Raw genomic sequence first — 26,127 nt, forward strand, 5'->3', positions numbered from 1 at the left:
AATGGCCGAGGAGTTCAAAATGCAATTAAATACCACGCAGTTTCACTAAAATGCATTGTTTTTGTTCAAGTATGTAATTCATGTCTGGGTCACAAACGCAGTTACGCGCGCTTCACAAACTTTCCAGACTTGCACAAGCCCCCGTGCGATAATACTGAATCAATGCTATTCATAAGAAGAAATATGAGTATGAATGGCCCGAAGAAATAAGATCTAATCTGAAATGAAATTTAAAGGAAACATACTTGCAATGAATTAATTTTGAATAATACAGACTCTTCTATGTGAATTTCCACCCTATCCAAATATTACGATTGTTTAACTGTATAAAACTAAAGAAAGCCCATTTAGTTTCGCATATATTTTTTCACCGGTTTGAGTTCGTAACGAACTACAGGCAAATCCCCTTTGGCTCGAACTCGCTTGGCTCGATTTCCCCGTTTGCTCGAACTAGATATTAAAGCTGCACTCTCACAGATTTACCGTTTTTACCGTTTTTTATTTTTTTCTTGGAAAGAGCAAATGTTTGAGTAAATATCTGCACACCAATGACATAAGACTGCTGACAAAAAATCAGATCGCAAATTTGCATATTTCCGATCGAAAATCAATGTTTATGGTTTAAACCGTTGCTAACGGTTTAAGAACTATGCACAAAACATTAATGTTTGAACTTAAATATAAAAATCTGCGATCCAATTTTTGTCAGCAGTCATATTACACTGCTTTCCATGAATTTTTGCAAAAAAGGCTCGTTCCACGACGAAAAATAAAAAGTTGTCAAAACCTTCAATCTGTGAGAGTGCAGCTTTAAAGACCGATTTCATTCTACTGAATGTTAGCATTCCCCAATGGTGTTAAAATGTGCGTCCGTAGAGAATTTAATCCAGAAAATCCACACTGAATCTATGCATGATTTTTTTTGCGGATTTTTTGGATCTCCAGATCATAGATAATGGAGATTATTTTTTAAGATCACGTTGGAGTTTGCTGTTCGCTCTATTTGTTTTTGTTTATTTCCTAATTCAGTTTATTGCTTTTGGTTTCAAAACATTTATTAGGACCCCATAAGACTTATTTATTCTTAAATATAAATCGACAATACGTTTTTATTTAAATATGACGTTGTTTGTTTTTTTAATTTAAAAAGAGAGTTGTAAACTCATTTTCGAGTTGCCATAATTGTAAAACTATCACTTTTACAGCACATTAAGAATTATTTACATAATTATTATATGAAACCTTTTTTTCGTCCCGCGGTATATTGCAGATGTTGCCCCAAAGCGAAAGTACCCTCTCGTGACATGTGTAGATCTTGAAGATCCTGTGTTCGTTTATGACGTCACTTCCGGCCGGAAACATGGCGACAAGGAATCGGACAAGGATTCGCTGTACAACAGCAGTGAAAACTTGGTAAAAAATTGTTACGCTCCTTGTTTAATAATGATTGATTACGAGAAAAAGTGTTCATATGTTACTCCTAAAATACAATTTTATAAATTTCTATCAGATAGACGGCCATCTAAAAATTTAGGCCAACTACTTATTCAAGACTAACAACTCTTCTTTCCATCCAGTCAGCGGTCAAGGCCAGGCTGGACAGTGGTTGTGAAGTGGACATGCCATCAGACAACGACTCCATTGACAACCCGATTGGTCAGTAGTTTAATTATTTAATTCAGCATTCTTAGATTGAAGGATTAAATAAAAGTTAAAGAGGCTGTACTCCGTATGATAAAATAGAGAAAAAAAAGAAAATTGTCTAAAACTGACATAAACTTGGCATCGATGTGTACAATGCATTGAAACTTACTTACTGAAGTACCACATAGTTTGCAATTTATTTAAGTTTTGCAGTTATTTCGTATTTTTCCATTAAAAAAGATTACTGGGTATGTCTACCAGGTAGAATTCATTCATTATGCGTGATTGGCTCGTCGGTGTTACCACGTGATATTACCGAGGTAGGAGTATAGCTTAATTATGTCACCCAATTAGAGTAAGCAGTCGTAGCTCAGTGGATACGGCGCTGGATTGCAATTTTGGCGACACAAGTTCGAACCCGGTCTCCGACACATTTTAATTTTTTACATTTTGGTATTTTTTTACAATTATGATATCAAAGCGTAACACATTCTATTAGATAATTGTCCTGAGATTCGTTACAGAAAAAACTTTTTTTGGTGCCAATCTGGTGTACAGTCGCTTCAATTTAATGTTCGATTAGGATTTCTCCATCCGGACCGGACACACAGGCTTGATATTTTTTCTAGCATATTTTAAATTACTTTTTTGTGAGAATTGTGAGAATATTATGTAGAAAATAATAAAAACGCATGTTTTTAATTGTGCATTTCACGTAGAAGCGCATGCGGGGATGTTTACTGACGTCATGACGCGCAGTAATTTTTATTCACTGCACTTCAAGAAATTCTTTCAATATCACGTCTTTTAAGTGTAATTTTGAGCTATTACGTGTCAAGTTAATGTTAACTTAATGGAACTTAATCTATTGAAATCTTATAGTTATTCTAACATAAAGTATATATAAAAGAAATAAAAAATATTACGTCACAGCGCGTGACTCATCTGGCATGTGCTAAAATAACCGGAAATGCCTATCCGGTGTGCTAGAATATAAGTTTCTCTCACCTCAGATAAGTAGATCCAAAAAATTTAACCATGCTAGAAATTCTGATGCTTTTAATGAGCCGTACCTCCTCAATTTTCTAACATAGTTTGATAATGACAAAAAACATATCCTAAAATCTAAAACAGTTTATTTTATAGTCGACAGAATAAAGAAAGGTGAGCTATCACGAACGCACAGTCGCGATTCTGGTATGTTCGATGACGTCATTGACGACACTTCCTATGACGTCACCACTGCAAATGGTCAAGTGAATGACATCGACCATGATGACATCATTGACGACGATGCTTCTGATGACGTCAGCACAGATGACGTTGCTGCTGCAGATGAATCGGAAACAGACGAAGGGTTAATCTCCTGCTCTGATACGGTACTTGGAATTGATTGGTTGTTTACTTTCAAAATTAAAAGTTTTCAACAAAGGACCGGATTGAGCAACAGGAATTTGACCCAGTGATTGGTCTGAAATGATAGATTTAAGTCATTTAAAATCAAATCCTGACAAAAATTTCAATTTCGGACAAAAACCTGGTCACTTGTAATATCCTTAAAGAAATGAGCGGCGCTACTGACATGCCCAAACGCGGTAAGTCAAATTCGATTGCAGTTTTCTTTTAAACAGCCAAATAAGTCAATCGAAATATTGCAGCCCCGAGATGGCCTGATAGTGATATTACTTTTCAAACTCTTGAGTCTGTTATTTGGTGAAGTAGACACTATTAAAACATGTTTGAGGGATTGAACATAGTTGAATAATGATCTTAAAGGCATAGTTTAAGGAATGCCTGGCATGATAATCCCCTGCTGTGCATCTCCTTTAATTGCACTGTTGTCACAGTAGGGGCCAATTTCCTGTGTATTTGTTTATTGGCTCAGTGCCATTTATGGTCCATTTTTTATAATAAAACATCGAAAACTGCACAGCAGGTTACTGGATGTGTACAAATACAAGTTTTGTCGTTGTTGTTTTTTGTTGTTGTTGTTTTGTTGTTGTTGGGGTTTTTTTTTTGGGGGGGGGGGCCGTGGGGCTTAAACTAGGCTTTTAAAGCTGCACTCTCACAGATTGACAGTTTTGATTATATTCATGTTTTTATGGTTTTAGGCTGGAGACCTTTCATTGAATAAACTTTCGTTCGTTCGTTATGTTTCTTTTGTACCAGAATCAGCTGATTTTGGTATCCATGTCTTCAATTCAATCATAACATAGTTCACAATAAAACAGATTTCAATTGTTTGAACAACTGCCAAACACTTTCATAAAGTGTTAGTCATAAAACATCAATTAGGAGATTGTTTGTTTGTTTGTTAGTAATCTTGCATCCTGGTTTCCAGACAATTACGCAGAAATTGGCTCATTCCAAGTCAAACACGAAAAATACGTTATCAAAACGGTCAATCTATGAGAGTGCAGCTTTAAAATGTTATACAAAATTCCTTATATTGCTACTTTTTTAAGCTGTACTCTCACAGATTGAACGTTTTGACAACTTTTTTTATTTTTTGTCTTGGAACGAGCAAATTTTTGCGTAAATATCTGCAAACCAGTGGTAAACTACAGTCGACAAAAGATCAGTTCGCAGCTTTTCATACTTCCGTCCCAAAATTGATGTTTTTGCACTTTTCTTAAACCGTTAGTAACAGTTGAAGCCAAAATATTAAATTTGGAACGGAAATATGAAAATCTGCGATCTTTTGTCAGCAGTCTTTCGTCACTGGTTAGCAAATATTTACGCAAACTTTTTCATATTCGAAGACAAAAAATAGTTGGAAAAACGGTAAAACTGTGAGCGTGCAGCTTTAAGCAAATAACTTTTTTCTCCCACTATTTTCTATTTTATTACAACTTTTCTATTAGACACTTCTTGTGAGCCTGAACACATTTGACGCCAAAAATAGTACCAAACTACGGTACGAAGGCCATTTCTGATAAATGCCAGACTTAAACTATTTAAATTCTTAATAAATAATTAATTAATACGTACTTGATTTAGATCAGTCAAGCAGAAAGCGTCCAAAACGTGTCTGATGTCGAAAATTGCAACGTTGATGATGTCATCGATAATGTGACGTCACTGGAAAAGGAAGAGCGGGCTATTCTTGATGAATTCGAAGAACAGTTTGAGGAAATCGATCTAAATGAAGAGAAACAAGATATTATCGGTAATAATTTTGAACATGTTGTTTTTTAAAAAGTTCGCCGAAGTCCGCTAGATTTTGATTTCATAATTTTTAAGCATGATTTGAAATACTTCAACAAACTCATTTTCAAAAATCGGACTATTTCATTATTTGATATTGTTTAATTAGTTGCTTTTTGCCATAAAATAATTATATGAAATGGAGAGAGCTTGGTTATTATATATTAGCAAATGAATTTAGTCCTACATAAATGATTACTCTATAACATGTTGCCTTTTTATCAACTTTCAGAAATCGGCGATGGATATCTCCCACTCTCTGAAGAGCTTGCCCAAGCAGAAGTTTCCGGCCTCAAAACCGACGACCCTGTTGCTAGGGACGCCGAAATGGTATCCATGGAAACGGAGTCGGGTGTGGCCCCAAGTCAAGAAGGGGACGTGGCTCGGAAAGGGAAAGATGACATTGGACAACTTTCAGGGCCAGATCGATTTCTCAAATTGGTATGTCGAGATGATGATTCCGAAAATAGAATCGATCTTTTTTTCATAGACACTTTCACACACTTTCATGTTTATTTTAAGCTCTACTGGCCAAAGGCTGGATTAGCTCATGGCCTTATGCCATGGCGTGGTGCGGTCGTCCGTAGGTCCGTTCGTCCGTAAACAACTGCTTGATAACGCGATAAAGTCTGAAGTTTTATTTATCTTAATCAAACTTATAAAGTAGTTAGGTATTCATGAGAGCTGGGTCCCGTGTTTAACCAGCCATATCCCTCCATTCATTACGGAAGTATTGCCCTTGAAATGATCAAAATAGCTATTTTTGCCTGTTAAAGCTGCACTCTCACAGATATGACATTTTTTCAACTTTTTTATTTTTTGTCTTGGAAAGAGCAAATTTTTGCGTATTTATCTACAAACCAATGATATAGGATTGCTAACAAAAAATCAGATCGTAGATTTTCATATTTCCGTTCGAAAATTAATGTATTATGGCTTAAACCGTTTAAGAAAAATGCATAAAACATCAATATTTGAACTTTTATATAAACATCTGCGAACTAGTTTTTTGTCAGCAGTCTTATATAACTAGTTTCCATGGATTTTCGCAAAAACTGCCTCGTTCCAAGACAAAAAAATAAATAAGTTGTCAAAACGTTCAATCTGTGAGAGTGCAGCTTTAAGAAATACAAAGACAACACCTATTAAGTGGTTGAAGAAATATTTTTTCTTATTCACTTCCTTGAACGATTTAGAGAGAAAACATGTAGTGACAGAGTGAAGTTGTTTTTCTCCCTTGCGTTTGAAAAAGAGTACAGTTTTCTCCCTTGCTTTTGAAAAAGAGAACAGTTTTCTCCCTTGCATCTGGAAGAGTTCAGTTTTCTCCCTTGCTTTTGAAAAAGAGTACAGTTTTCTCCCTTGCATCTGGAAGAGTTCAGTTTTCTCCCTTGCTTTTGAAAAAGAGTACAGTTTTCTCCCTTGCTTTTAGAAATGCATACAGTTTTTCCCGTGCTTTTGGAAAAGAGTGTCATTTTTAAAAGGACTGAAGAGCCAATGCTATGGCGTTGTGTCTGTCGTATGTTTGTCTGTCCTTGCGTCCCCTATAAGCTATTGTATGTAAACGCGATACCTTCCTCAGTTACGATTGTATACAGTGGTTTGATTTCCATGAACGCTCAGAAATCCTTTCCTAATTCAGCCAGATCCGCCCATGCATGACTGTATAACAGCCCTTGAAATGGTGTAGCCTTTTCAATTATATGATAATAAAAGTAAGAGGGAGATAACTTATACAGAGAGCTGTGAACTTATACAGAGAGCTGTGTATTATTGTTTAGATTATATCCCTTTGCCCTTTGTGAAACATATGGTTCACTGATTATAAAATTGCATGTTATCAGTATCAGTGTGTTTAAACCACGTGATAAATTACGTTATATACGCTACGTCGGAAGGCAACATTATGCTTAAAATGAAGACTTAAAACAAAAATAACTTTTCTTTTAATACACCATTTTAAATGCAACAAAGGGCAGTCTATGCCGCTTAAGGAGCCCCGCCTTAGTTTTATTAACAGAGTTTCACTAGGTTATTATTTTTGATCAAACACTTCGACAAACATGTTTCCAAAATAATGTTTTGACAGCGCTCTGTCATACGATCGTATTGAGGAAAGGTTTGTCGGAGTGTTTTAAGAAACTTAACTCTCAATCAAACTCTGGTGAAGACCGAAAGCGGGGCTACGTAAGCGACGTAAACTGCGCTATGTTTCATTTGAAATAGTGAAAAAATAGTGAAGTTATCTTTGTTTAAAGTGTTCATCCGTAGCAATGTATTACCTTGCCATGTAGCATGTATGACGCCGTTTTTCACGTGATATACACACACTGAGTATGTTAATTCTTGGGATAAAAACACACCAGAAATACATGGCAGTATAGCGTAGGCCCTCATGGGCCTCTTGATTCACAACTTATCTAATATATGCTATAGATTGACTACTTTGCAATTTACCGGTTGATACTACTTACGATTTAAACAATATCAACAATAACCCTTATCATTTTATTTTATTGCTGTGTGTTTAATTCATGCTCTATATACTATTTTTTTCTTCTTTTTTTTCTTTTGTGTATTCTGTTTGAATATATTGATTTAAAGTATCGATAAATCTAATTCCGTAGCTCAAATAGTCCGATATTTTTTTGTTTTAAAAACACACTCCACCAATAATCCTTTGTTATCATCAAGTGGCAATTTTTATTTAAATATTTACCTCCCAGTGAAACTTGTTTACAAAATATGCCATCGACTATAAATGCCATTGATGTAACAGCTGTTTTCTATTTTAAATTCAAAAACAATAAGTAGATCCGAGGTTTCTGGAATTTCAAAACAATTTCATTTATAAAATTCATATATTTAATATATATATATATATATATATATATATATATATATATATATATATATATATATATATATATATATATATATATATATATATATATATACAATTATCAGCAGAATAAATGCATACATCGTGAAGCACAAATTATTGTCAAAATCGGACACCATTTCAGTAATATATTTAACACGGATTGTGCTTTTAAAAAACGTTTTTGTTTCATAAGCGCTTTGAATAGTTGAAATAAATAAAAAGAAAGATACATAATTGTTTTAGGAGGAGGAAGAGGACGACATTATTTTTGACCTTTCTCAACTGGAACTCAATAACTGTGAGGGCGAACTTTCGGCCATCAAAGATTTACAAAGGCAAACAACAGCAGGCTCTTGTAAGTATAAACTCAAATTTCAATTCAAAAATTGTTTAGTTGGTTGGTTGCTTTTTACTGCAGACAATAATAGTAGGAATTGCCAAAGGCTGATCGACAGTGGCGTCATCTATGATGTCATCTGTGACTTAACCGTTGGTCATACACATACATATGCCAAAGGTTGATCACAACTGGCGTCATCTGTGACCTCATAATCGTTCAAAAACTTAAACGTTGGTCATTAACATATGTCAAAGGTTGATCACCAGTGACGTCATCTGTGACCTCATCATCGTTTAAAAATTTAAACGTTGGTCATTTACATATGTCAATGGTTGATCACCAGTGACGTCATCTGTGACCTCATCATCGTTCAAACACTTAAACGTTGGTCATTCACAGTGATGTCAAAGGTTGATCACCAGTTACGTCACCTTTGACTTCATCATCGTTCAAAAACTTAAACATTGGTCATTTCGATCTGTAATAGCCCTATCACCGGTGACGTCATTTGTGACTTTGTCATCGGTCATAAGCGTCCACTATGGTCGTTTACTTCATCTCACAAGATTTTACTATGCAAATTAAACTCAATTATGTTCATAATTGCAATCCAGGGTTGAGAGGGCGAGGGAGAGAGCAGGGTTTGAGGGAGTGGGGGGTAGTCTCGGATGATGTAAATGGATTGTTTAAAAGTAGCATTCATTGAAGAAAAAACTTTCAAAATGTACAATGTAATTATGCCGGTTAGGCCATTATAATTTTTAAACAACTTGACCATTAGCCAAACAATGGGTTGATTGTTCAGAACTTTGTTAAAGTTAACAACGTGATTAACAAAATTGTTGTTAACTTTTAAACGTGAACTAGTTGAAGATATGTTAACATGTTTATATTAAACAAGCACAGCTGAAATATTTTTTGTCAAATCTTGTTAAAAGTACGGCAGATCACAAATGTATCCTTGAAACTTACAATGCAGTAATGACTTTAAAGTTAACAACGATGAGTTAACTAGGTTGTAAACTTTGACAACTTCCAGAACAATCGGCCCATTATTTAGAAGCACACGGTTTTGGCTTAGCAAGAGACACACAATTACAACAACAAAGTCAGCACAAACATCGTAATATCTTTACTAAAAATGTTTTGGTTAAAGGAACTAGACACCAGATGATAGAATTGGAAAAAAGACAGAACATTGTCAAAAACTAACATAGCAATGGTATCGCATTGAATCTCTCTTTACTGATGTATCACTTCGCTAACGATACATCTATCTTTCGCAGTTTTTGCGTATTTTTTTCATTAAATTTGCAGGCTTTGTCTACCACGTACATCCAATTTAATTTAAAAATATTTATAAGTACCCATCACGTGACTTTTGTTTACTAAATTTAATCACTACAAACTGGAAAACCATTATGCGGAAGTTTCTAAACGGGTACACAAACTCAGCTGATACAGAGATAAAATATTCTTTTATTTAGTCTCGGCCTCATTATTCTAGGCTTGCTTTGTTGAATTAATGTATTTTTCGGTTTTGTATCATCTGGTGTTCAGCCCCTTTAATACCGCATTGGACAATTAACGAAACAGATGTTGACTGGGGGTTTAAGGGTACATTGAACTCAACTTCTAGTCGCATCATAATGGCTTAAGTACTTGTTGAAGTAATACTCTTTGGTATGCATTGACAATATCTGTTTCTTGCTCTGCGAGTTTTTTAAAATAAAAAAAATATTTACCCTAACCCTCGAAATTACATTACTTGAAAGAATGCGTAAACCGTTAATTCAAAAATTTGTAATTATTTCTTAAGCAAAAATCGTTACTTTTGAATAATGCAGAGTGTATCTGTCAAAAGTTTCTTGGGGAAATCTCAATGAGAAACATCAGGCTTAAGATAACAGGTGCCTGGTTAATAGGTGTTCACCACCGATTTATTTGTTTTTCCGGCATAAACTGTATTCGAAGCTCCGTAGTTGTGAAGCTCTATGAGTGGTTTCAACTGGACTGGTTTAGATGTGTTTTCGTGTAAAGTGAAGGATATTTTATAATGTTGCATTTATTGTGATTATGCTGTAAAATTAACCCATACGAGAAGGTGAGGTTTGCTTTGATTTGAAAACGTCTGAAACAATCAGGGTATTGGTTAATATTAATTTAGTCAAAATGCTTTCAATATTGGCCTGGGGTACGTGGTATTCAATATTCAACTTAAGTTAATTTTACGGCCATCCATCATTGACTTCATTCATTCTATTGGTCAGTTATTGATAACAAGTAATCCGATTAGCTACATCTCTCATAAATCCAATTAAGACCAATATTGAATACCAGCCATGGTGTTTGAGATCCAATACATGCAAAATAATGTCAATTATGGATGCATGGTGACTACAAAGTATTTTGTTACAACTTCAATTTTTGTGTGTGTAGAATGGTGTTGTTTTTAACCAAAATAATACATAAATGACCTTCGAAGATGACATAATAAGGCATTATTGCTCAGTTTAAACTGAAATAACTAAAGAATTGTATGTACTTTAATATCCCGTTTCCAGAACTATTGTGTTGTTATCACGTTTTCGGTACAATTGTTTCTCATTTACAACTCTAGTACAAATGTATTTTAACCACATTTACAATACAATTGTAGTTTTATCCACGTTTCCATGTAATTTAACCACGTTTACAGAACAATTTTAGTTTTACCCACGTTTCCATGTATTTTAACAACATTTACATTACATTTTTAGTTTTATCCACGTTTCCATGTATTTTAACCACATTTCAAGTACCATAGTAGCGTTTTTTACGTTTCCGTGTATTTTAACCACGTTTACAGTACAATTGTAGTGTTATCCAGGTTTCCATATATTTTAACCAAGTTTTCAGTACAATTGTAGTTTTATCCACGTTTCCATGTATTTAAACCACGTTTCCCGTATACTTATAGTGTTATCAACGTTTCCATGTATTTAAACCACGTTTGCCGTATATTTGTAGTGTTATCCACGTCTGCATGTATTTTAACCACGTTTCCAGTACAGTTGGATTTTAACAGTGTAACCAGCACATTATTCTATGTATAATTACGTTTCCAGTTTTATATCCGACGGTTCTGGAGAGCGATGGACCCATACAGATCCCCATGGACTTGCTGATCGACGACGACAAGGAGGACGAGGTGCTGTTTGATGCCAGCGCCCGTCGGGACCTGAATATCACGTGCAATCCGCTTTACGAACAGACTCTGAAGGAGGAAGAAAATGACAAATTTTCGCTGAAAAGTTTTCAGAGTGGATTCCAGACGAATTTCGACAACGTCAACTTTATTCAGGTCTGCAGGAACACATTTCTGTACATGTTCTCGTCTAACTGGCATGTCCCTTCGCTTTAAAGTGTTTTGTTTCGTACGGTTATTTTAGTTATTGGCATAAAAATATAGTTCTTCAAAATCTGACCTATTTCTTTGAGTATTTAATTGTAATGAAAATAAAGTCCATTGCATTGGTACACACGAAAATAACAGAAGAGCCGTTTTGGTATTATATTGTTTAAATGCATGATTTTAAATTGTTTACATCAACCAATCAAAAACCTATATACTAGTATTTGATGGGAATGCTCTCCTGCTTTGGTGTCATCATTCAGGACTCCTCGGCCATTTTTATCAAAAACAACCTCGGATGTATGCCGGTACATCAGTAGAAGTAGTTCGTATAATTTTAAATTATAGCATTAATTAAACGAAGTGTTTTAGCTTGTATGTGTTGATCTAAGTTCAAATTGATTGCCAGTGAAGTGTATTATTGCAAAGATAATTAAGATTTCTAAGAGTTAAGTCATTAAGTTTAACTACTGCATTAAATCACTACGCGATCTACTTGCAGCGGACTTAAACATACCTATTTCTGAGTATTTAAACCGTCCATATACATCCGAGGTTGTTTTGGTATAAATGGCCGACGCGTTACAAATGTGGTGTCATCAATCGGACTTTTCGGCCATTTTTTTCAAAAACAACCTCGGATGTATTTGGACGGTTTACATTCTTAAAAAGAGGTACGTTTTAGTCCGCTGCAAGTAGATCGCGTAGTGATTTTATTTAACAGTTAAACTTTATTTCTTTACTCTTGGAAATCTTAATTATGTTTGCAATAATACACTTCACTGGTAATCAATTTAAACTTAGATCAATTAATACAACTCTAAAACACTAAGTTTAATTAACGATATAAATTAAAAAAAATACGAACTACTTCAACTGATGTACCGGCATACATCCTAGTTTGTTTTTGGAAAAAAAATGGCAGAGGAGTTCCGAATGGTGGTGTCATATGACAGGAGTACAGTCCCTTGTAACTCTACATAGTGTTGGTCAGTGAACCGAATCGCTGTGTTGAGAATTTCTTTTGAGATACTTTCGGAAACTTGAACATTTTTTTTCAACTAGACAGCATGTTCAGAGCAGGATTTTGGTTGTTTTGAACGATTCGAGGGTAATACAAAATATGCATGTAGACTGCATGATTCTTTTCAACTTTTTATTTGGATACTTTTCTTGGCATGTTTTTCGTACTCAAAACTTTTCGATCAAATTGAAATTATTTTTCTTTTAAATAATTCGAAATTTTCTGACTTTGATTTTTAAACTGCAGTAACTCATTTCTTGTGCTAGATTTTTGGTAAGGTTCAACTTTACCAAAAATCTGATTTATCTGAATATTTTATGTTTTATATTTTTAGGTTAAAATCACTAAAAGTTTTACAGGTCATATGAAACCAGAGCAGGAGTTCTTTACTAATGCAACTTATGTATTTTTATTTATTTATGAATATTAGGCCTTTTCAATGATTTTCCAAATATCTCAATTTGATTTTAAAATATTTACCAATTTCAGATCCCGACGACGTCGGCATCAAAACCGTCGAAGGAATCTTCCCCGCTTATAAAGAACCGCTCGTCGGAAAGTGCTGACGAAGTTGCATGTTGCGTTATTCTTTAAGACGGAACAAAGTTAAAAACAACAAAGTGTAATTGCTTGCAAAGTTATTGTCAATCACGAATGAATAACAAATATCAAACTGATATAAGGATAAATAATTTACCAAACAAAGCTTTAAGAAATCGTCAAGCGTGTATACCTAAAAATACGTTTTGATAATTGTAAATACGCTTTTGTTGTGGACATAGTTAGTATCATTACTACAAATAAAAGAAAACAAAACGAAAGCTAACACTACAATTATTTTGTGACTTTGTGGTAGCATTTCAGGAGATGTCTAGCTACTGATGTTATATGTATGCTAATGAGTTAATAATTCAAAAATCCCCTTACTTATTCGGTATGTTAAAACATCTCATCTCTCAAACATTATATTTTGTGTTTTAATTATATAAAATATGTAAATTAAGAATAACATGTTTAAAGTGCCATACAAACTTATATTGTACGAGTTATGTGTTTAAAAGTCATGGAAATTGAAGCGGTTCTTCAAAGCTTTGATCTGCGCCTTAATACCCGTTAATGTGTTTTGATGCCTTTTAAGTTTGCATTTAAAAAAGCAAACAAAAATAATAAAATGAGACAAATACACAAAAAGCAGTTCAATTCATCTTGTTTTTATTTCATGATTTATGAATCATGCTTTATAGTTATTTATTTTAGCATTCAAATACCGAAAAATAATTTATAAGAAGTGGACAAGAATTATGCATTTTCTTCTCTTATAGTTGGGTTCTGTTTATTTTTCATTTCATTGTTAAAAATCACAATGCATTACCTTTCATTATATATGTAAACACTGAGTTTAATATTTTGTCTGCCTTTAACGCTTTATCATCATGTTACTTTTTGTGTTACCAAAGTAGACGAATACTTAACAACAAGAGTTCAATTAAAATCTATTATATGAAAAATCTTTGTAAAAGGGCGATATTTCCCCCACATAACAGCCCCAATATCAGATTAAATGAGTCTGAAATTATGTGGAGAAAATATAGCCCCGCCCCTAGGTGATACTCATGGTGCAATATTAAATCCTTCCAAATGAAGAGTAATGGCTCTTCCGGATAAGCAATAAGTATTGTAGAAATCGGGATGCTGAGAATAATAAATCGCGAATATTGTTAATGATAGATTGCATACATAGTTAATGCTTGCCATGTTCAAACAATACATGTAAAAATTATCTGTAAATGTATTGCTGAATTCTAAAATGTGTCGCCCCCATGATAGTTTTTATTTTGCTTTGCAATAAAAAAAGAAGAAAAAGTACACTATTTGCTTTGACTCGTGTATATGATCTGTTTGTGGTGTTTTGTTTGTTTGTACTCGTTCAAAGTCTACTGCACTTTCTTTGCGCATCTAAACAGGGATAGTGTTTGAACTACATTTTGCAGTCAATCAAGGGCGCTAGATTTTCAAATTGTTTATTTTTTATCTGTAACGAATCGTCACGCTTGGCTGAGGACAACTTTTCGTGACTAAAGTCGAAGTACCTCTGAATTAGATTTAGTGACCTATTTTCATACAATAAGGATTAAAGTCCCAGTATCTCTGTATTAGGTTGAGTGACCTATTTTCATACAATAAGGATTTAAGTCCCAGTATCTCTGTATTTGGTTGAGTGACCTATTTTCATACAATAAGGATTTAAGTCCCAGTATCTCTGTATTAGATTGAGTGACCTATTTTCATACAATAAGGTTTAAAGTCCCAGTATCTCTGTATTAGATTGAGTGACCAATTTTCATACAATAAGGTTTAAAGTCCCAGTATCTCTGTATTAGATTGAGTGACCTATTTTCATACAATAAGGATTAAAGTCCCAGTATCTCTGTATTAGATTGAGTGACCTATTTTCATACAATAAGGTTTAAAGTCCCAGTATCTCTGTATTAGATTGAGTGACCTATTTTCATACAATAAGGTTTAAAGTCCCAATATCTCTGTATTAGATTGAGTGACCTATTTTCATACAATAAGGATTAAAGTCCCAGTATCTCTGTATTAGATTGAGTGACCTATTTTCATACAACAATGATTTTAGTCCCAGTATCTCTGTATTAGATTGAGTGACCTATTTTCATACAATAAGGTTTAAAGTCCCAGTATCTCTGTATTAGGTTGAGTGACCTATTTTCATACAATAAGGATTAAAATCCCAGTATCTCTGTATTAGATTGAGTGACCTATTTTCATACAATAAGGATTAAAGTCCCAGTATCTCTGTATTTGGTTGAGTGACCTATTTTCATACAATAAGGATTAAAGTCCCAGTATCTCTGTATTTGGTTGAGTGACCTATTTTCATACAATAAGGTTTAAAGTCCCAGTATCTCTGTATTAGATTGAGTGACCTATTTTCATACAATAAGGTTTAAAGTCCCAATATCTCTGTATTAGATTGAGTGACCTATTTTCATACAATAAGGTTTAAAGTCCCAGTATCTCTGTATTAGATTGAGTGACCTATTTTCATACAATAAGGATTAAAGTCCCGGCATCTCTGTATTAGATTGAGTGACCTATTTTCATACAATAAGGATTTAAGTCCCAGTATCTCTGTATTAGATTGAGTGACCTATTTTCATACAATAAGGATTAAAGTCCCAGTATCTCTGTATTAGATTGAGTGACCTATTTTCATACAATAAGGATTTTAGTCCCAGTATCTCTGTATTAGATTGAGTGACCTATTTTCATACAACAATGATTTTAGTCCCAGTATCTCTGTATTAGATTGAGTGACCTATTTTCATACAATAAGGATTTTAGTCCCAGTATCTCTGTATTTGGTTGAGTGACCTATTTTCATACAACAATGATTTTAGTCCCAGTATCTCTGTATTTGGTTGAGTGACCTATTTTCATACAATAAGGATTAAAGTCCCAGTATCTCTGTATTTGGTTGAGTGACCTATTTTCATACAATAAGGTTTAAAATCCCAGTATCTCTGTATTAGATTGAGTGACCTATTTTCATACAATAAGGTTTAAAGTCCCAGTATCTCTGTATTAGATTGAGTGACCTATTTTCATACAATAAGGATTAAAGTCCCAGTATCTCTGTATTAGATTGAGTGACCTATTTTCATACAATAAGGATTTTAGTCCCAGTATCTCTGTATTAGATTGAGTGACCTATTTTCATACAATAAGGATTTAAGTCCCAATATCTCTGTATTAGATTGAGTGACCTATTTTCATACAATAAGGATTTTAGTCCCAGTATCTCTGTATTAGATTGAGTGACCTATTTTCATACAATAAGGATTAAAGTCCCAGTATCTCTGTATTAGATTGAGTGACCTATTTTCATACAATAAGGTTTAGTCCCAGTATCTCTGTATTAGATTGAGTGACCTATTTTCATACAATAAGGTTTAAAGTCCCAGTATCTCTGTATTAGATTGAGTGACCTATTTTCATACAATAAGGATTAAAGTCCCAGTATCTCTGTATTAGATTGAGTGACCTATTTTCATACAATAAGGATTTTAGTCCCAGTATCTCTGTATTAGATTGAGTGACCTATTTTCATACAATAAGGATTAAAGTCCCAGTATCTCTGTATTAGATTGAGTGACCTATTTTCATACAATAAGGATTAAAGTCCCAGTATCTCTGTATTAGATTGAGTGACCTATTTTCATACAATAAGGATTAAAGTCCCAGTATCTCTGTATTAGATTGAGTGACCTATTTTCATACAACAATGATTTTAGTCCCAGTATATCTGTATTAGATTGAGTGACCTATTTTCATACAATAAGGATTAAAGTCCCGGCATCTCTGTATTAGATTGAGTGACCTATTTTCATACAATAAGGATTTAAGTCCCAGTATCTCTGTATTAGATTGAGTGACCTATTTTCATACAATAAGGATTAAAGTCCCAGTATCTCTGTATTAGATTGAGTGACCTATTTTCATACAACAATGATTTTAGTCCCAGTATCTCTGTATTTGGTTGAGTGACCTATTTTCATACAATAAGGATTTTAGTCCCAGTATCTCTGTATTAGATTGAGTGACCTATTTTCATACAATAAGGATTTAAGTCCCAGTATCTCTGTATTTGGTTGAGTGACCTATTTTCATACAATAAGGATTTAAGTCCCAGTATCTCTGTATTTGGTTGAGTGACCTATTTTCATACAATAAGGATTAAAGTCCCAGTATCTCTGTATTAGATTGAGTGACCTATTTTCATACAATAAGGATTTAAGTCCCAGTATCTCTGTATTTGGTTGAGTGACCTATTTTCATACAATAAGGACATACATTCTCTAAGTAAAGGTTAGGAACTCATTGAAAGGGTCAAAACACGAGGATGATGTGAATATGTATTTTTTCCAGCCTTTTGCCTAGTGACGTAGTATTATAATATAATACAAATATGTGAACTTAAATTTTACTTGTGAAAAATGAAGGAAATTCAAAATTAATTAGTAGTGGTTTGATAGAAATTCGGAAAACTGAACCTCGTTTGCATTATATAACCTTATTCCTGTGTTATGAATTGAATGACCCATTTTCTCTTCAATGAATGATGACAATACCTGGCTGGTACACATGGGGCATGAGTTTTCCATGTACTTTTCATCATATTAATGAACAAACGACATGCTATTCTAGCCCTGACATGGCAAATTACTTCACTTTTGACTTGACATGACTTGACATGAAGTTCAATGACCTTTTTAAAATCTCTGTTTTAGACTTAGTGACCTTTTATATATCATAAAAAACTGCTCTAAAGGTTATCATGAGGAGTGCAATAAGGCTTAAAACACGAGGAAAATGCAAACATGTAATGCTTCAAGTCTTTTGCCTAGTGACCTAGTTGTAAAGTTTATACCAATTATTTGAACTTTATTATGATTTGTGACCAAAAAGACTATTCAAAAATGTTGTGATTTGAAACTATGTCAGCAGAAATCCAACTTAATTCCTGCGTTATAAATGAAATGACTAACTTTCGAGTTCAATATAAAATCACTTCTGCCTATGAATGATGGCAATAATTTGTTACAAATAACTGGTTAACATGGGGATAATAATGTTAAGCATGCTCTTCTCTGGGTTAGCCTCATAACATTTTTTCATCAAATGTTATACTTTTATACTTTACCTTTATATAACAAAGGAAAACATCGTTCTAAAGATTAATAACTAGTTTGGTAAAACGGAGATGTCGAGGGAAACAGGGATTTTTCTTGTATTTAACTCAATGACCTAGTTGACCTTCTATGACGGTGACCTTCAACTACAACTAGTCTTAATAATAAAATGAATAAAAAAACTAACTATGAAAAGCTAACAATAAGCTTGGTATAGTTACAAAAATAAAAGTTTACATATACTGAAAATGGTCTTGTTGTTAAGCAGTCCACCTCTCGTCTAAGAGGTTATAGATTCCAGCCCCACCAGGGTTATCTTCTCTTGACATTACAAACTTGACATTATCATTGGTATCTACACAGAAAATGGAGAAAGATAGAGATCTAGTAAAGTTACCTTTCAGCCAAGTTTTTTCACAATCAAACAGGACAATATTGCTGGTTTGTTCCAAGTTTTTTTTCACAATCAAACAGGACCATATAGCTGGTTTGTTCCAAGTTTGATAAAGATCGGTCAATTCTTCTTGCAAGGTTTTCGCAATCATAAGTTTGTTATCGTGACAAAGACCAACAATTTTATTATGGGATTTTAATAAATATTTCTGAATATAATGTACAGACAAAATATGTATCATCAAGTTATTAAACCACATTTTGATAACCTTTCCAAATTTTAAAAGCAATGTCAACGCCTGGAACATAAATACTTAATTGACAAATACAGGAGCAGGACTATAGATAAAAACAACAATTATCAAACACGCTGTTCAGGGGTGGTATTCAATATTGATCTTAATTGGATCTCAGAATGATATAGACAATCGGATTGCGGGATATAAATAACGGACCTTTACCGTGAAACAAGTCAATCCTGTATGACCATAAAGAAGGCTTTAGTTTCATACTGAATACTATTCTAGAAGCAAAAATAACGCATGCCATTGCAATATTTGTTTCATATTTCCCGTTGGTATGCACCTCAATATAAAATAGTGTTTTTAATATTGTTGTGTTCAAAAGCATTCTCTAGAAAATCGTTACTTCTAATCTAATGTCGCGATGGTTTACAGTTTTTTAATAAAAATTAATGTTATAAGTCACAAATGCTATCTGTTTTTTACAACGTGTTTAGTTTGTTTTGTTTCGCTTGTGTCTTCATTTGATACATTTCTTCGTGTCGTCACATTTTGCGAATCGGATGACGTCACGTTCTTGTCGTTATGAAATCTCCTCTGAGTCATTGGCGTAGGAGTATTGCTTGACATGCTCCAAGAGTCGCTTATCCGTTGCTAAGGAAATAAAAACAAAGTAGAATTGCCTTAAAATGTTTTGATTACATTTTGGTTTTATGGTTATCTCATTTTTAACAAAGTTTCTTGAAAGCCAGCTAAAATATGAAGGCTGTAAAATATTAGTGGAATTCTTAAAAAAAACTTCCAAGAGTCGCTAATCCGTTGCTAAAGATATAACAACAAAGTAGAATTACGCTCAAAATAATTTGATTTTAATTTCTTTAGGGCATAATACACTTATTCTATGGAGTTTTAAAGCAGAATTCCTCACAATTTCCATGAGATAAGAATTTTGGTTAAATCCTCTGAACGAAAAATAAATCATAAACAAGTCTTTTAGGTTCTTGAAGAGCCAATGTATAATAGCTTATATCAATGACATGTACACAAGTAGTTTATTTGGCCTTGAATATGAATCGAATGAAATGTTCACAATTACTTGTGAAATTGACCGGTAACTGAATGTAATAAAAACAATCACTGAATTGTATATCAAACAAAAACTTATTTGCTGTTAATAATCTCAACTTAAACTTACATCAACCAAACGCTTCCGGTCTGAAAAAGAGACAACACGAAAATCAAAGCACCGAAGTGCATTAGGGGGAGGATCAACAGGGAAGTATTCAATATTTTGTTTAGAAGAGAGTTCATCTGTTCTTATGTATATTTATGCTATACGAAAGTTTTGTAATGTAAGTAAGTTCATGCCTTGTTTTAAGTTTGTGTAACAGTTTAAAAAGACTAATAATGGTTATAGGTACGAGTTATATCTGTTTGAAATTAGAAACAATTTCTAATACACAGTTCATTGAAAACCGGTTTTATTGGGTCCTTAAGTTATATTTCAAAAGTTGACATAGCAAATCAACTGCACTTGTTATTGCATGGAACTTAGTGAAAACATACCTACCTAATGCATATTTAAAGGTGTTCGGCATCTTGCTGTCAATGGCGGCTGTGTATAAAATGGAAATGCCATGGTCAAATAACAAATGAAAACTTTTACAAATCTTACAAATTCAAAATTGTCATGCTGCTATAAAACAATATGAAAACGAAGTGTGAACACATGCATACTGTCTTAACTTGAAACATAGATTAAGAAACTCACTTATATAAAAAGCGATCAAATTGTAGTAATAGTTAAAGTTAATTATTATGTAGTTTGACCTATTTATTTCGGTAAATACATTTTACAACCCTTTAACCAACTTGTTGTTTAAGATTCTAGTTTAACTTATCATGACTCTGTTTAAATCTTCCGATTTAGCTGAGTAAAATCAATAACGGCTAATTGCTGATTTACCCAATTTCCTCTTGTATAAATACTGCCATTCAATTGAACAAAAGCTAATTTCGAACACTAAACTGTTATTATAATTGCCGTTGTCAAATAAATTAATCATGATTTGAGTTAACGAACTTAATATAATGGTTCTTGATTCTGCTCGTCTGCAGAGGCAGTAGTAATTATCATTTTATTTATGTTGCTACAATACAGTATGTTCGCCACTGAGCATTTTCACTTTTTTACAATTGGTTTGCTTACGTTTTGCCAGCCTTATTTTCTTTTCATGGTGTTTCATATGGTGGAAAGTTAACATCTGGTTAATATATTTCTTAGATTTCGGCTGCATAGCTGAAATAAATAAAGAAACAATACATTACATGACATTAAAAATGCCCAAACAATAAAATAATCAAAACTCAAATTTAAAATTGAAACACTGAACTAGAGCTGTTACAGGAGTAATGAAACATGATATTCTCGTTCAATAACATATATTGCATATATAGCTAATGCAGATGTATTTTTTAACAGAAATCGGAAGAACATTGAGCGAATTTTCAATGTTTCGGGGCCTAACAGCGTTTGTATAATATGTCCATCGGCTCATTATTTAAATTTTCTTCATCTACACATTAAGCCTTTTCAAATGATACCTAATTAATATGGGATAACCAGGAATCAAAATTTCCCATTTATGTTCACCGGGCTCTATTTGCAAATTCGTGATATTTCAATTGTAAACCGTATCAAATCAGAATAATGTTATAATATGGTATGATTTTGGTACACGAATGAGGCTCTGTCTTGTTTAAATATGTTAATCATCTGAAAATAGCTACATACGGGTACTCCTGATTCCACCTTGTTGCATAGACATCACCTTCTTATCGCCTTGGTAACGACGCGGACCTTAAAAAGTTAATCTATATCATAGCAGGTGTATTAAATTGGTAGGAACATGTAATTAAATGGACTTGTCCTATATTATTATTCCACTCTGTTGCATCGGCACCATCTTTAATCGCCTTGGTAACAGCGCATGCCAAGAAAGGTAAACGAACTCAATGATATTTTGTAGACAAATATAATTTCAAGCGTCTGAATGAAGCTCAATATTTAAACACATATTTGCGACATTGAATTAATTGTTGTTGTATTACACATGTTTTCTGCTACATAATTAATATTGATGAGTATCTGCGCTAAAACATTTTTTTAAATGTTGATGTATTTCTGTCTTGTTTTGAGTGATTTGATTAATCTACAGCATTGACTTTTATCGTTTGTCCTCGCATAAGATAAAAAGAACGTAAATGAAGAAATAAAGAGGTTAATGAATACATAAATTGATATATTAATTATATAAGTAGAAAATCATTGTAGAAATAAAGACGTAAATGAATTACCTTACTTGAATGATTAATAAGATAAGAATCATTCAAGAATAAAAAGGTAAACGAATTAATTTAATCATAACAGAAAGTGAAAACGAGCAAATCAATTTTAAAACAATTGTTTTGATCATTATATTACCATTTTTATTTTTAATTTAAAAACCAAGGAAAATTGTTATCAACATTTCTTACTGAACAGCAAATCGTATTCATCCATGATGTTCAAAAACCACAATAACATAAAATAAAAACACACAAGTTTGTAACGTTTATAACAAAAAAATTAACATATGCACATCGTTTTCAGAAGTCTCATCTATTCATAACATTCAATGCAAATTGAGCCATTTGCGTAATCCTTTTTTAAAAATCAAAACGTAATAAGCATTTTCTTTGAAGAATGTCAGCACGTTTCATTAATAAAATTAAGTTTTACTCATGCATGTACATCTGTAGCAAATATTTTAAAATTTAATCCACAATTTGTTCAATCGAAATCCCTTTAACAGAAACTGTTGGCCCAAGTCTTTTCAAATACAAGTCGATAATTTTGTATTTATCGTCAGCCATATTGTAATACTTTTGGCGTTCGCTGCCACGATAATTCTAATGGAGCGAAATTAATTAAAAACTGGTGATAACACTTTTGCTAAATACAAACATGGCAAACTTTTGAAACGTCAATAGTTTGCTGCTGATAGCTCACAAAAGTGTTTGTTTTAATAAAAATGAAAGATAAATATTGAAAAGCTGTTTGATGGAAGTCAGTTTATTCAGTTTGAATAATTGATAACATTGATAAAAATACAACCATTTCAATACCCAGTTTGTAAATATAAGGAAATATATTGTATACGAGATTGACAACTTAAATGATAAAAGCGCAAGCGCTTTCTTAGTTGTGGTTAAACATTGTATATACCTACAATAATAAATAGTTTTATATATTGTTGCACAAAGTCTGTCGACAATATAAATAGGGTTTGGTGTCAAAAACTCCAGACTACAGAATCAAATATTTAATAAATTTATTAAAATAGTGAGCATTAGTGAATTAAATTCCCATTTTTTTGTATTAAAACTGCAACATATTTCTTTTAATACTTGTACTGTATCGTGTATTCATATATACTTGAAGGTAATAATCTACAACAAATACTTCTGAAATGATGGGTATATGTAGCATAAGTCTGGTTTCAATATAAGTCATGTCTGGTATAAATAATGAATATTCGTTGTTAGAAATTTAGTGTTAATATTTGGAATTTACAAACCAAGTTGATGATCAAAGATAAGCAAACTCCTTTGAAACAAGTTTGATAGATAGTCGAGTCGGGTGGAACTGTCCGGAACGAGGTCACATATAAGAGCAAGTACTTATTGACGTACGTATAATATGGGTCAGGTCTGACAAATACTTTATACAAGCCTCAGCGTGTCTGCTATGGGACAAGATTTACAGAGTATTTGAGTTAAAAATACATATATGTGTATGATATGGGTCATATCTAATATACAGTTAAGCCATTTCTTTTATAAAACCCTGATTACTGGATAGAGACCTCCCTCGTTCTAGCATATCTTCTGCAAGCCTGCCATAAGTAATGATTTACACAATAATAACTCTTCTGTCGTGTAATTTTTCTTGGAGATAGAAGCAAGCTTCTGTACAAAACGAACTTATTATTAATTTCTGTAAATATTGTTTAATTCTCTTAGTAGCATGAAGGTATACTGTGTATAAGGTCTTGTGAATTCCGGCAACCGAATCTTAAATTACGGAATATATTGCACTTGATATACGTGTTTTAACATCGGGTCTGTATTTTAATAAGAAAACAATATACCTGTATCTTCCGTGTTTGTCCACCCAGCGGAAAATGGTGTCGCTATTCTGAACGTATTTGATAAGGGGCGAGCACTCTTGTTCTGTTTTGGCCAAACTGAGGTGTCAGCGTAAACTTCTCTTTTTTTGTTATTGGGGATTGGAACACTTTTAGCCTTTTCTTGGTGTATGTTTTCGTTTTCGTTTGGAACTGCCTCTAGATAATCTTTTTTAGAATCACTTAAGTTGTCGATATTGTCTTCTGAATTATTTTCAACAAATGTTAAAGAGGCGCGCTCGGAAAATGTCTCGGACGCCCGAGATTTTAACGTTACACCGTCATCATATGGTGGAATTATATCAACTGAAGAAACATCAAGATTTATGTCTAAAGTAAGCATCCAGTTTGGAATATTAGCTGATGGTGCAGACTTTGCGCGTGAGGTTTTATCAATACCTTTTCGGATAGCCTCAATAGTTGAGAGTTCCTGATAATATGACGTCACTTTCTGTTGTTCGTTCTGCTCAGAGCAGGTCTCATGTCGACCGAAATCCTTCACTGCTGAGTCATGACTGTAAGTTGGGTGAAACTGAGGTTCTGTTGCCCGTGACCTCGGAGCATTCTCTGGTGGTATTTTACGTTTGTCTTGCAAACGTTGGCGCTTGTTAGAATTCCGTTCGCGTGCACCAGGATGACGTTCCTTCCGATCAACATTTCGCGGCCTCAATTGGGCGTATACGTCAGAATTTACAAAAAGCATATTCTGTAAATACAAACGTAAAAGAAGTTTGTCATAAGAATTGTCAAAAGAGCAAATAACATAAACACTAAATATCCCCTCGATAGTTTGGCGTATACTTCAGATGTTACAATTAGCATATTTTGTTAATATAAATGCTATAGAAGTTTTTCAAATGAAATGTAAAAATGACAGACATCATTTACATTATCCACAGGACAAATCAATTTGAGTGCTTTATAGGTCATTATTGCAACTAAAAGGCAACGATATAAAGGACATTCCTCCATTTTCACATCAAACTTCGATGGCATAGATGTGACATTTGTGAAATATATATTTATCTCGTTTCCACGACTTAGTGCGACATGGCCACGGCTTTCTACCTAGTTCCTACGATTTAGTAATCTCGTGTCATAATTCAACGATTTACTAACTCGTTCCCACAACATGGTACGTCATGGCCGCGACTTAGAGATTACCAAGTCGTGGGTATGACAAAATTAAGCCATTCTTACTTCTGAGAACTAGTTATTAAGTCATGGCCAAGGGAAAAATCAACCCTCTATGCCATCGATCACTTGTTGATCGGATCAGTCGTAAGGTCAAAGCTAGGGGGAGGGGGGGGGGAGAATTATAGATTGAAAATTGCCACGGAGTTAGTTATTAGCTTTCCAATTACTCCCACTTTATTCACATGTCATTTTGGAAGAATGAATCTGCATCTTCTAGTTTTAGACACTTTAATAATTGTACAAAAATGGTGTTATGTTGTATAATGAAATGACAAAACTGTTCACATCTGCCGTAACAATTATTTTTGTGAATAGACAGTCTGTCATTGTTGATTTAAAAAAGTTGAATCAGTATAATTATACTATCACTCGACAAAATAAAATCTCAAACCCTATGCTGCCGTTAAAAAGTTAAAAGTATGCATTCACCAATTAAACGTGCGAAACGCTTGCGACACTATAGGTTTATTTATTTTGGAAAATTAATACTTATAACATTTAAACATTACAACATAAACAAAATACAAAACAAAATTCAACATACGTTTATATCGGAAATCCTTATTACCTGCACACTTTGTCAATTATCATTCCGAATTCAATTGAAATTGGTAAAGTTCAGAAGGACGGCTTTAAACCTCAACTTCAACTTTATCGATAATCTACTATGGGTAGCAATATATAAATCACATCTACTCTGTGACGGCGGTTTAATCAAACACATTATAAAAGTGGTAAATCAATAACCTGTTTAAGTTTTAAACTGAATATTTAAATGCATTTACTTTGTTTGCGGTGTTTTAATAAGCTTTTCATACAAATTATAATAACGAATCCCACATTGTGGTTGCATGTCATTC

The 26,127-nt window shown here is 33.3% G+C and overlaps 2 protein-coding genes across 3 annotated transcripts; one reads left to right on the plus strand and one right to left on the minus strand.

Moving 5' to 3' along the window:
• Positions 1-1,265: 1,265 nt before the first annotated feature.
• LOC128216888 (germ cell nuclear acidic protein-like) lies at positions 1,266-13,737 on the plus strand. The gene is made up of 8 exons (XM_052923587.1): positions 1,266-1,413; positions 1,578-1,656; positions 2,791-3,023; positions 4,645-4,813; positions 5,084-5,292; positions 7,976-8,087; positions 11,180-11,415; positions 12,980-13,737. Exons 2-8 carry the CDS (start codon positions 1,620-1,622, stop codon positions 13,082-13,084), a joined length of 1,101 nt encoding a protein of 366 aa, XP_052779547.1. The 5' UTR covers positions 1,266-1,413; positions 1,578-1,619; the 3' UTR covers positions 13,085-13,737.
• A 5,055-nt stretch (positions 13,738-18,792) lies between these two features.
• LOC128218569 (uncharacterized) lies at positions 18,793-25,909 on the minus strand. 2 transcript variants are annotated; one of them, XM_052926261.1, is made up of 7 exons: positions 25,812-25,909; positions 24,035-24,776; positions 21,637-21,702; positions 21,052-21,141; positions 20,413-20,457; positions 20,038-20,057; positions 18,793-19,496 (listed from the first exon to the last, which is right to left on the minus strand). In XM_052926261.1, the coding sequence occupies exons 2-7, from the start codon at positions 24,771-24,773 to the stop codon at positions 19,314-19,316; spliced, it is 1,143 nt and encodes a 380-aa protein (XP_052782221.1). In that variant the 5' UTR covers positions 24,774-24,776; positions 25,812-25,909; the 3' UTR covers positions 18,793-19,313. The 2 variants fall into 2 exon arrangements, with proteins under 2 accessions (XP_052782221.1, XP_052782222.1); XM_052926262.1 differs by having other exon boundaries at positions 25,836-25,895.
• Between the last annotated feature and the right edge of the window lie 218 nt (positions 25,910-26,127).

Source organism: Mya arenaria, chromosome 14, assembly GCF_026914265.1.
Source record: "Mya arenaria isolate MELC-2E11 chromosome 14, ASM2691426v1".
Taxonomy (NCBI): domain Eukaryota; kingdom Metazoa; phylum Mollusca; class Bivalvia; order Myida; family Myidae; genus Mya; species Mya arenaria.

What these genes read in the sequence shown, in the direction of transcription:
- LOC128216888 (XM_052923587.1), top strand. Translation starts at nt 1,620, where the DNA reads ATGCCATCAGACAACGACTCCATTGACAACCCGATTG. An exon ending in TAATCTCCTGCTCTGATACG is followed by an intron (nt 3,024 to 4,644) that starts GTACTTGGAATT and finishes TACTTGATTTAG; the next exon opens with ATCAGTCAAGCAGAAAGCGT. An exon ending in CAGATCGATTTCTCAAATTG is followed by an intron (nt 5,293 to 7,975) that starts GTATGTCGAGAT and finishes TAATTGTTTTAG; the next exon opens with GAGGAGGAAGAGGACGACAT.
- LOC128218569 (XM_052926261.1), bottom strand. Translation starts at nt 24,773, where the DNA reads ATGCTTTTTGTAAATTCTGACGTATACGCCCAATTGAGGCCGCGAAAT. An exon ending in GACAAACACGGAAGATACAG is followed by an intron (nt 21,703 to 24,034) that starts GTATATTGTTTT and finishes TAACTTTTTAAG; the next exon opens with GTCCGCGTCGTTACCAAGGC. An exon ending in CACCTTTAAATATGCATTAG is followed by an intron (nt 20,058 to 20,412) that starts GTAGGTATGTTT and finishes TCTCTTTTTCAG; the next exon opens with ACCGGAAGCGTTTGGTTGAT.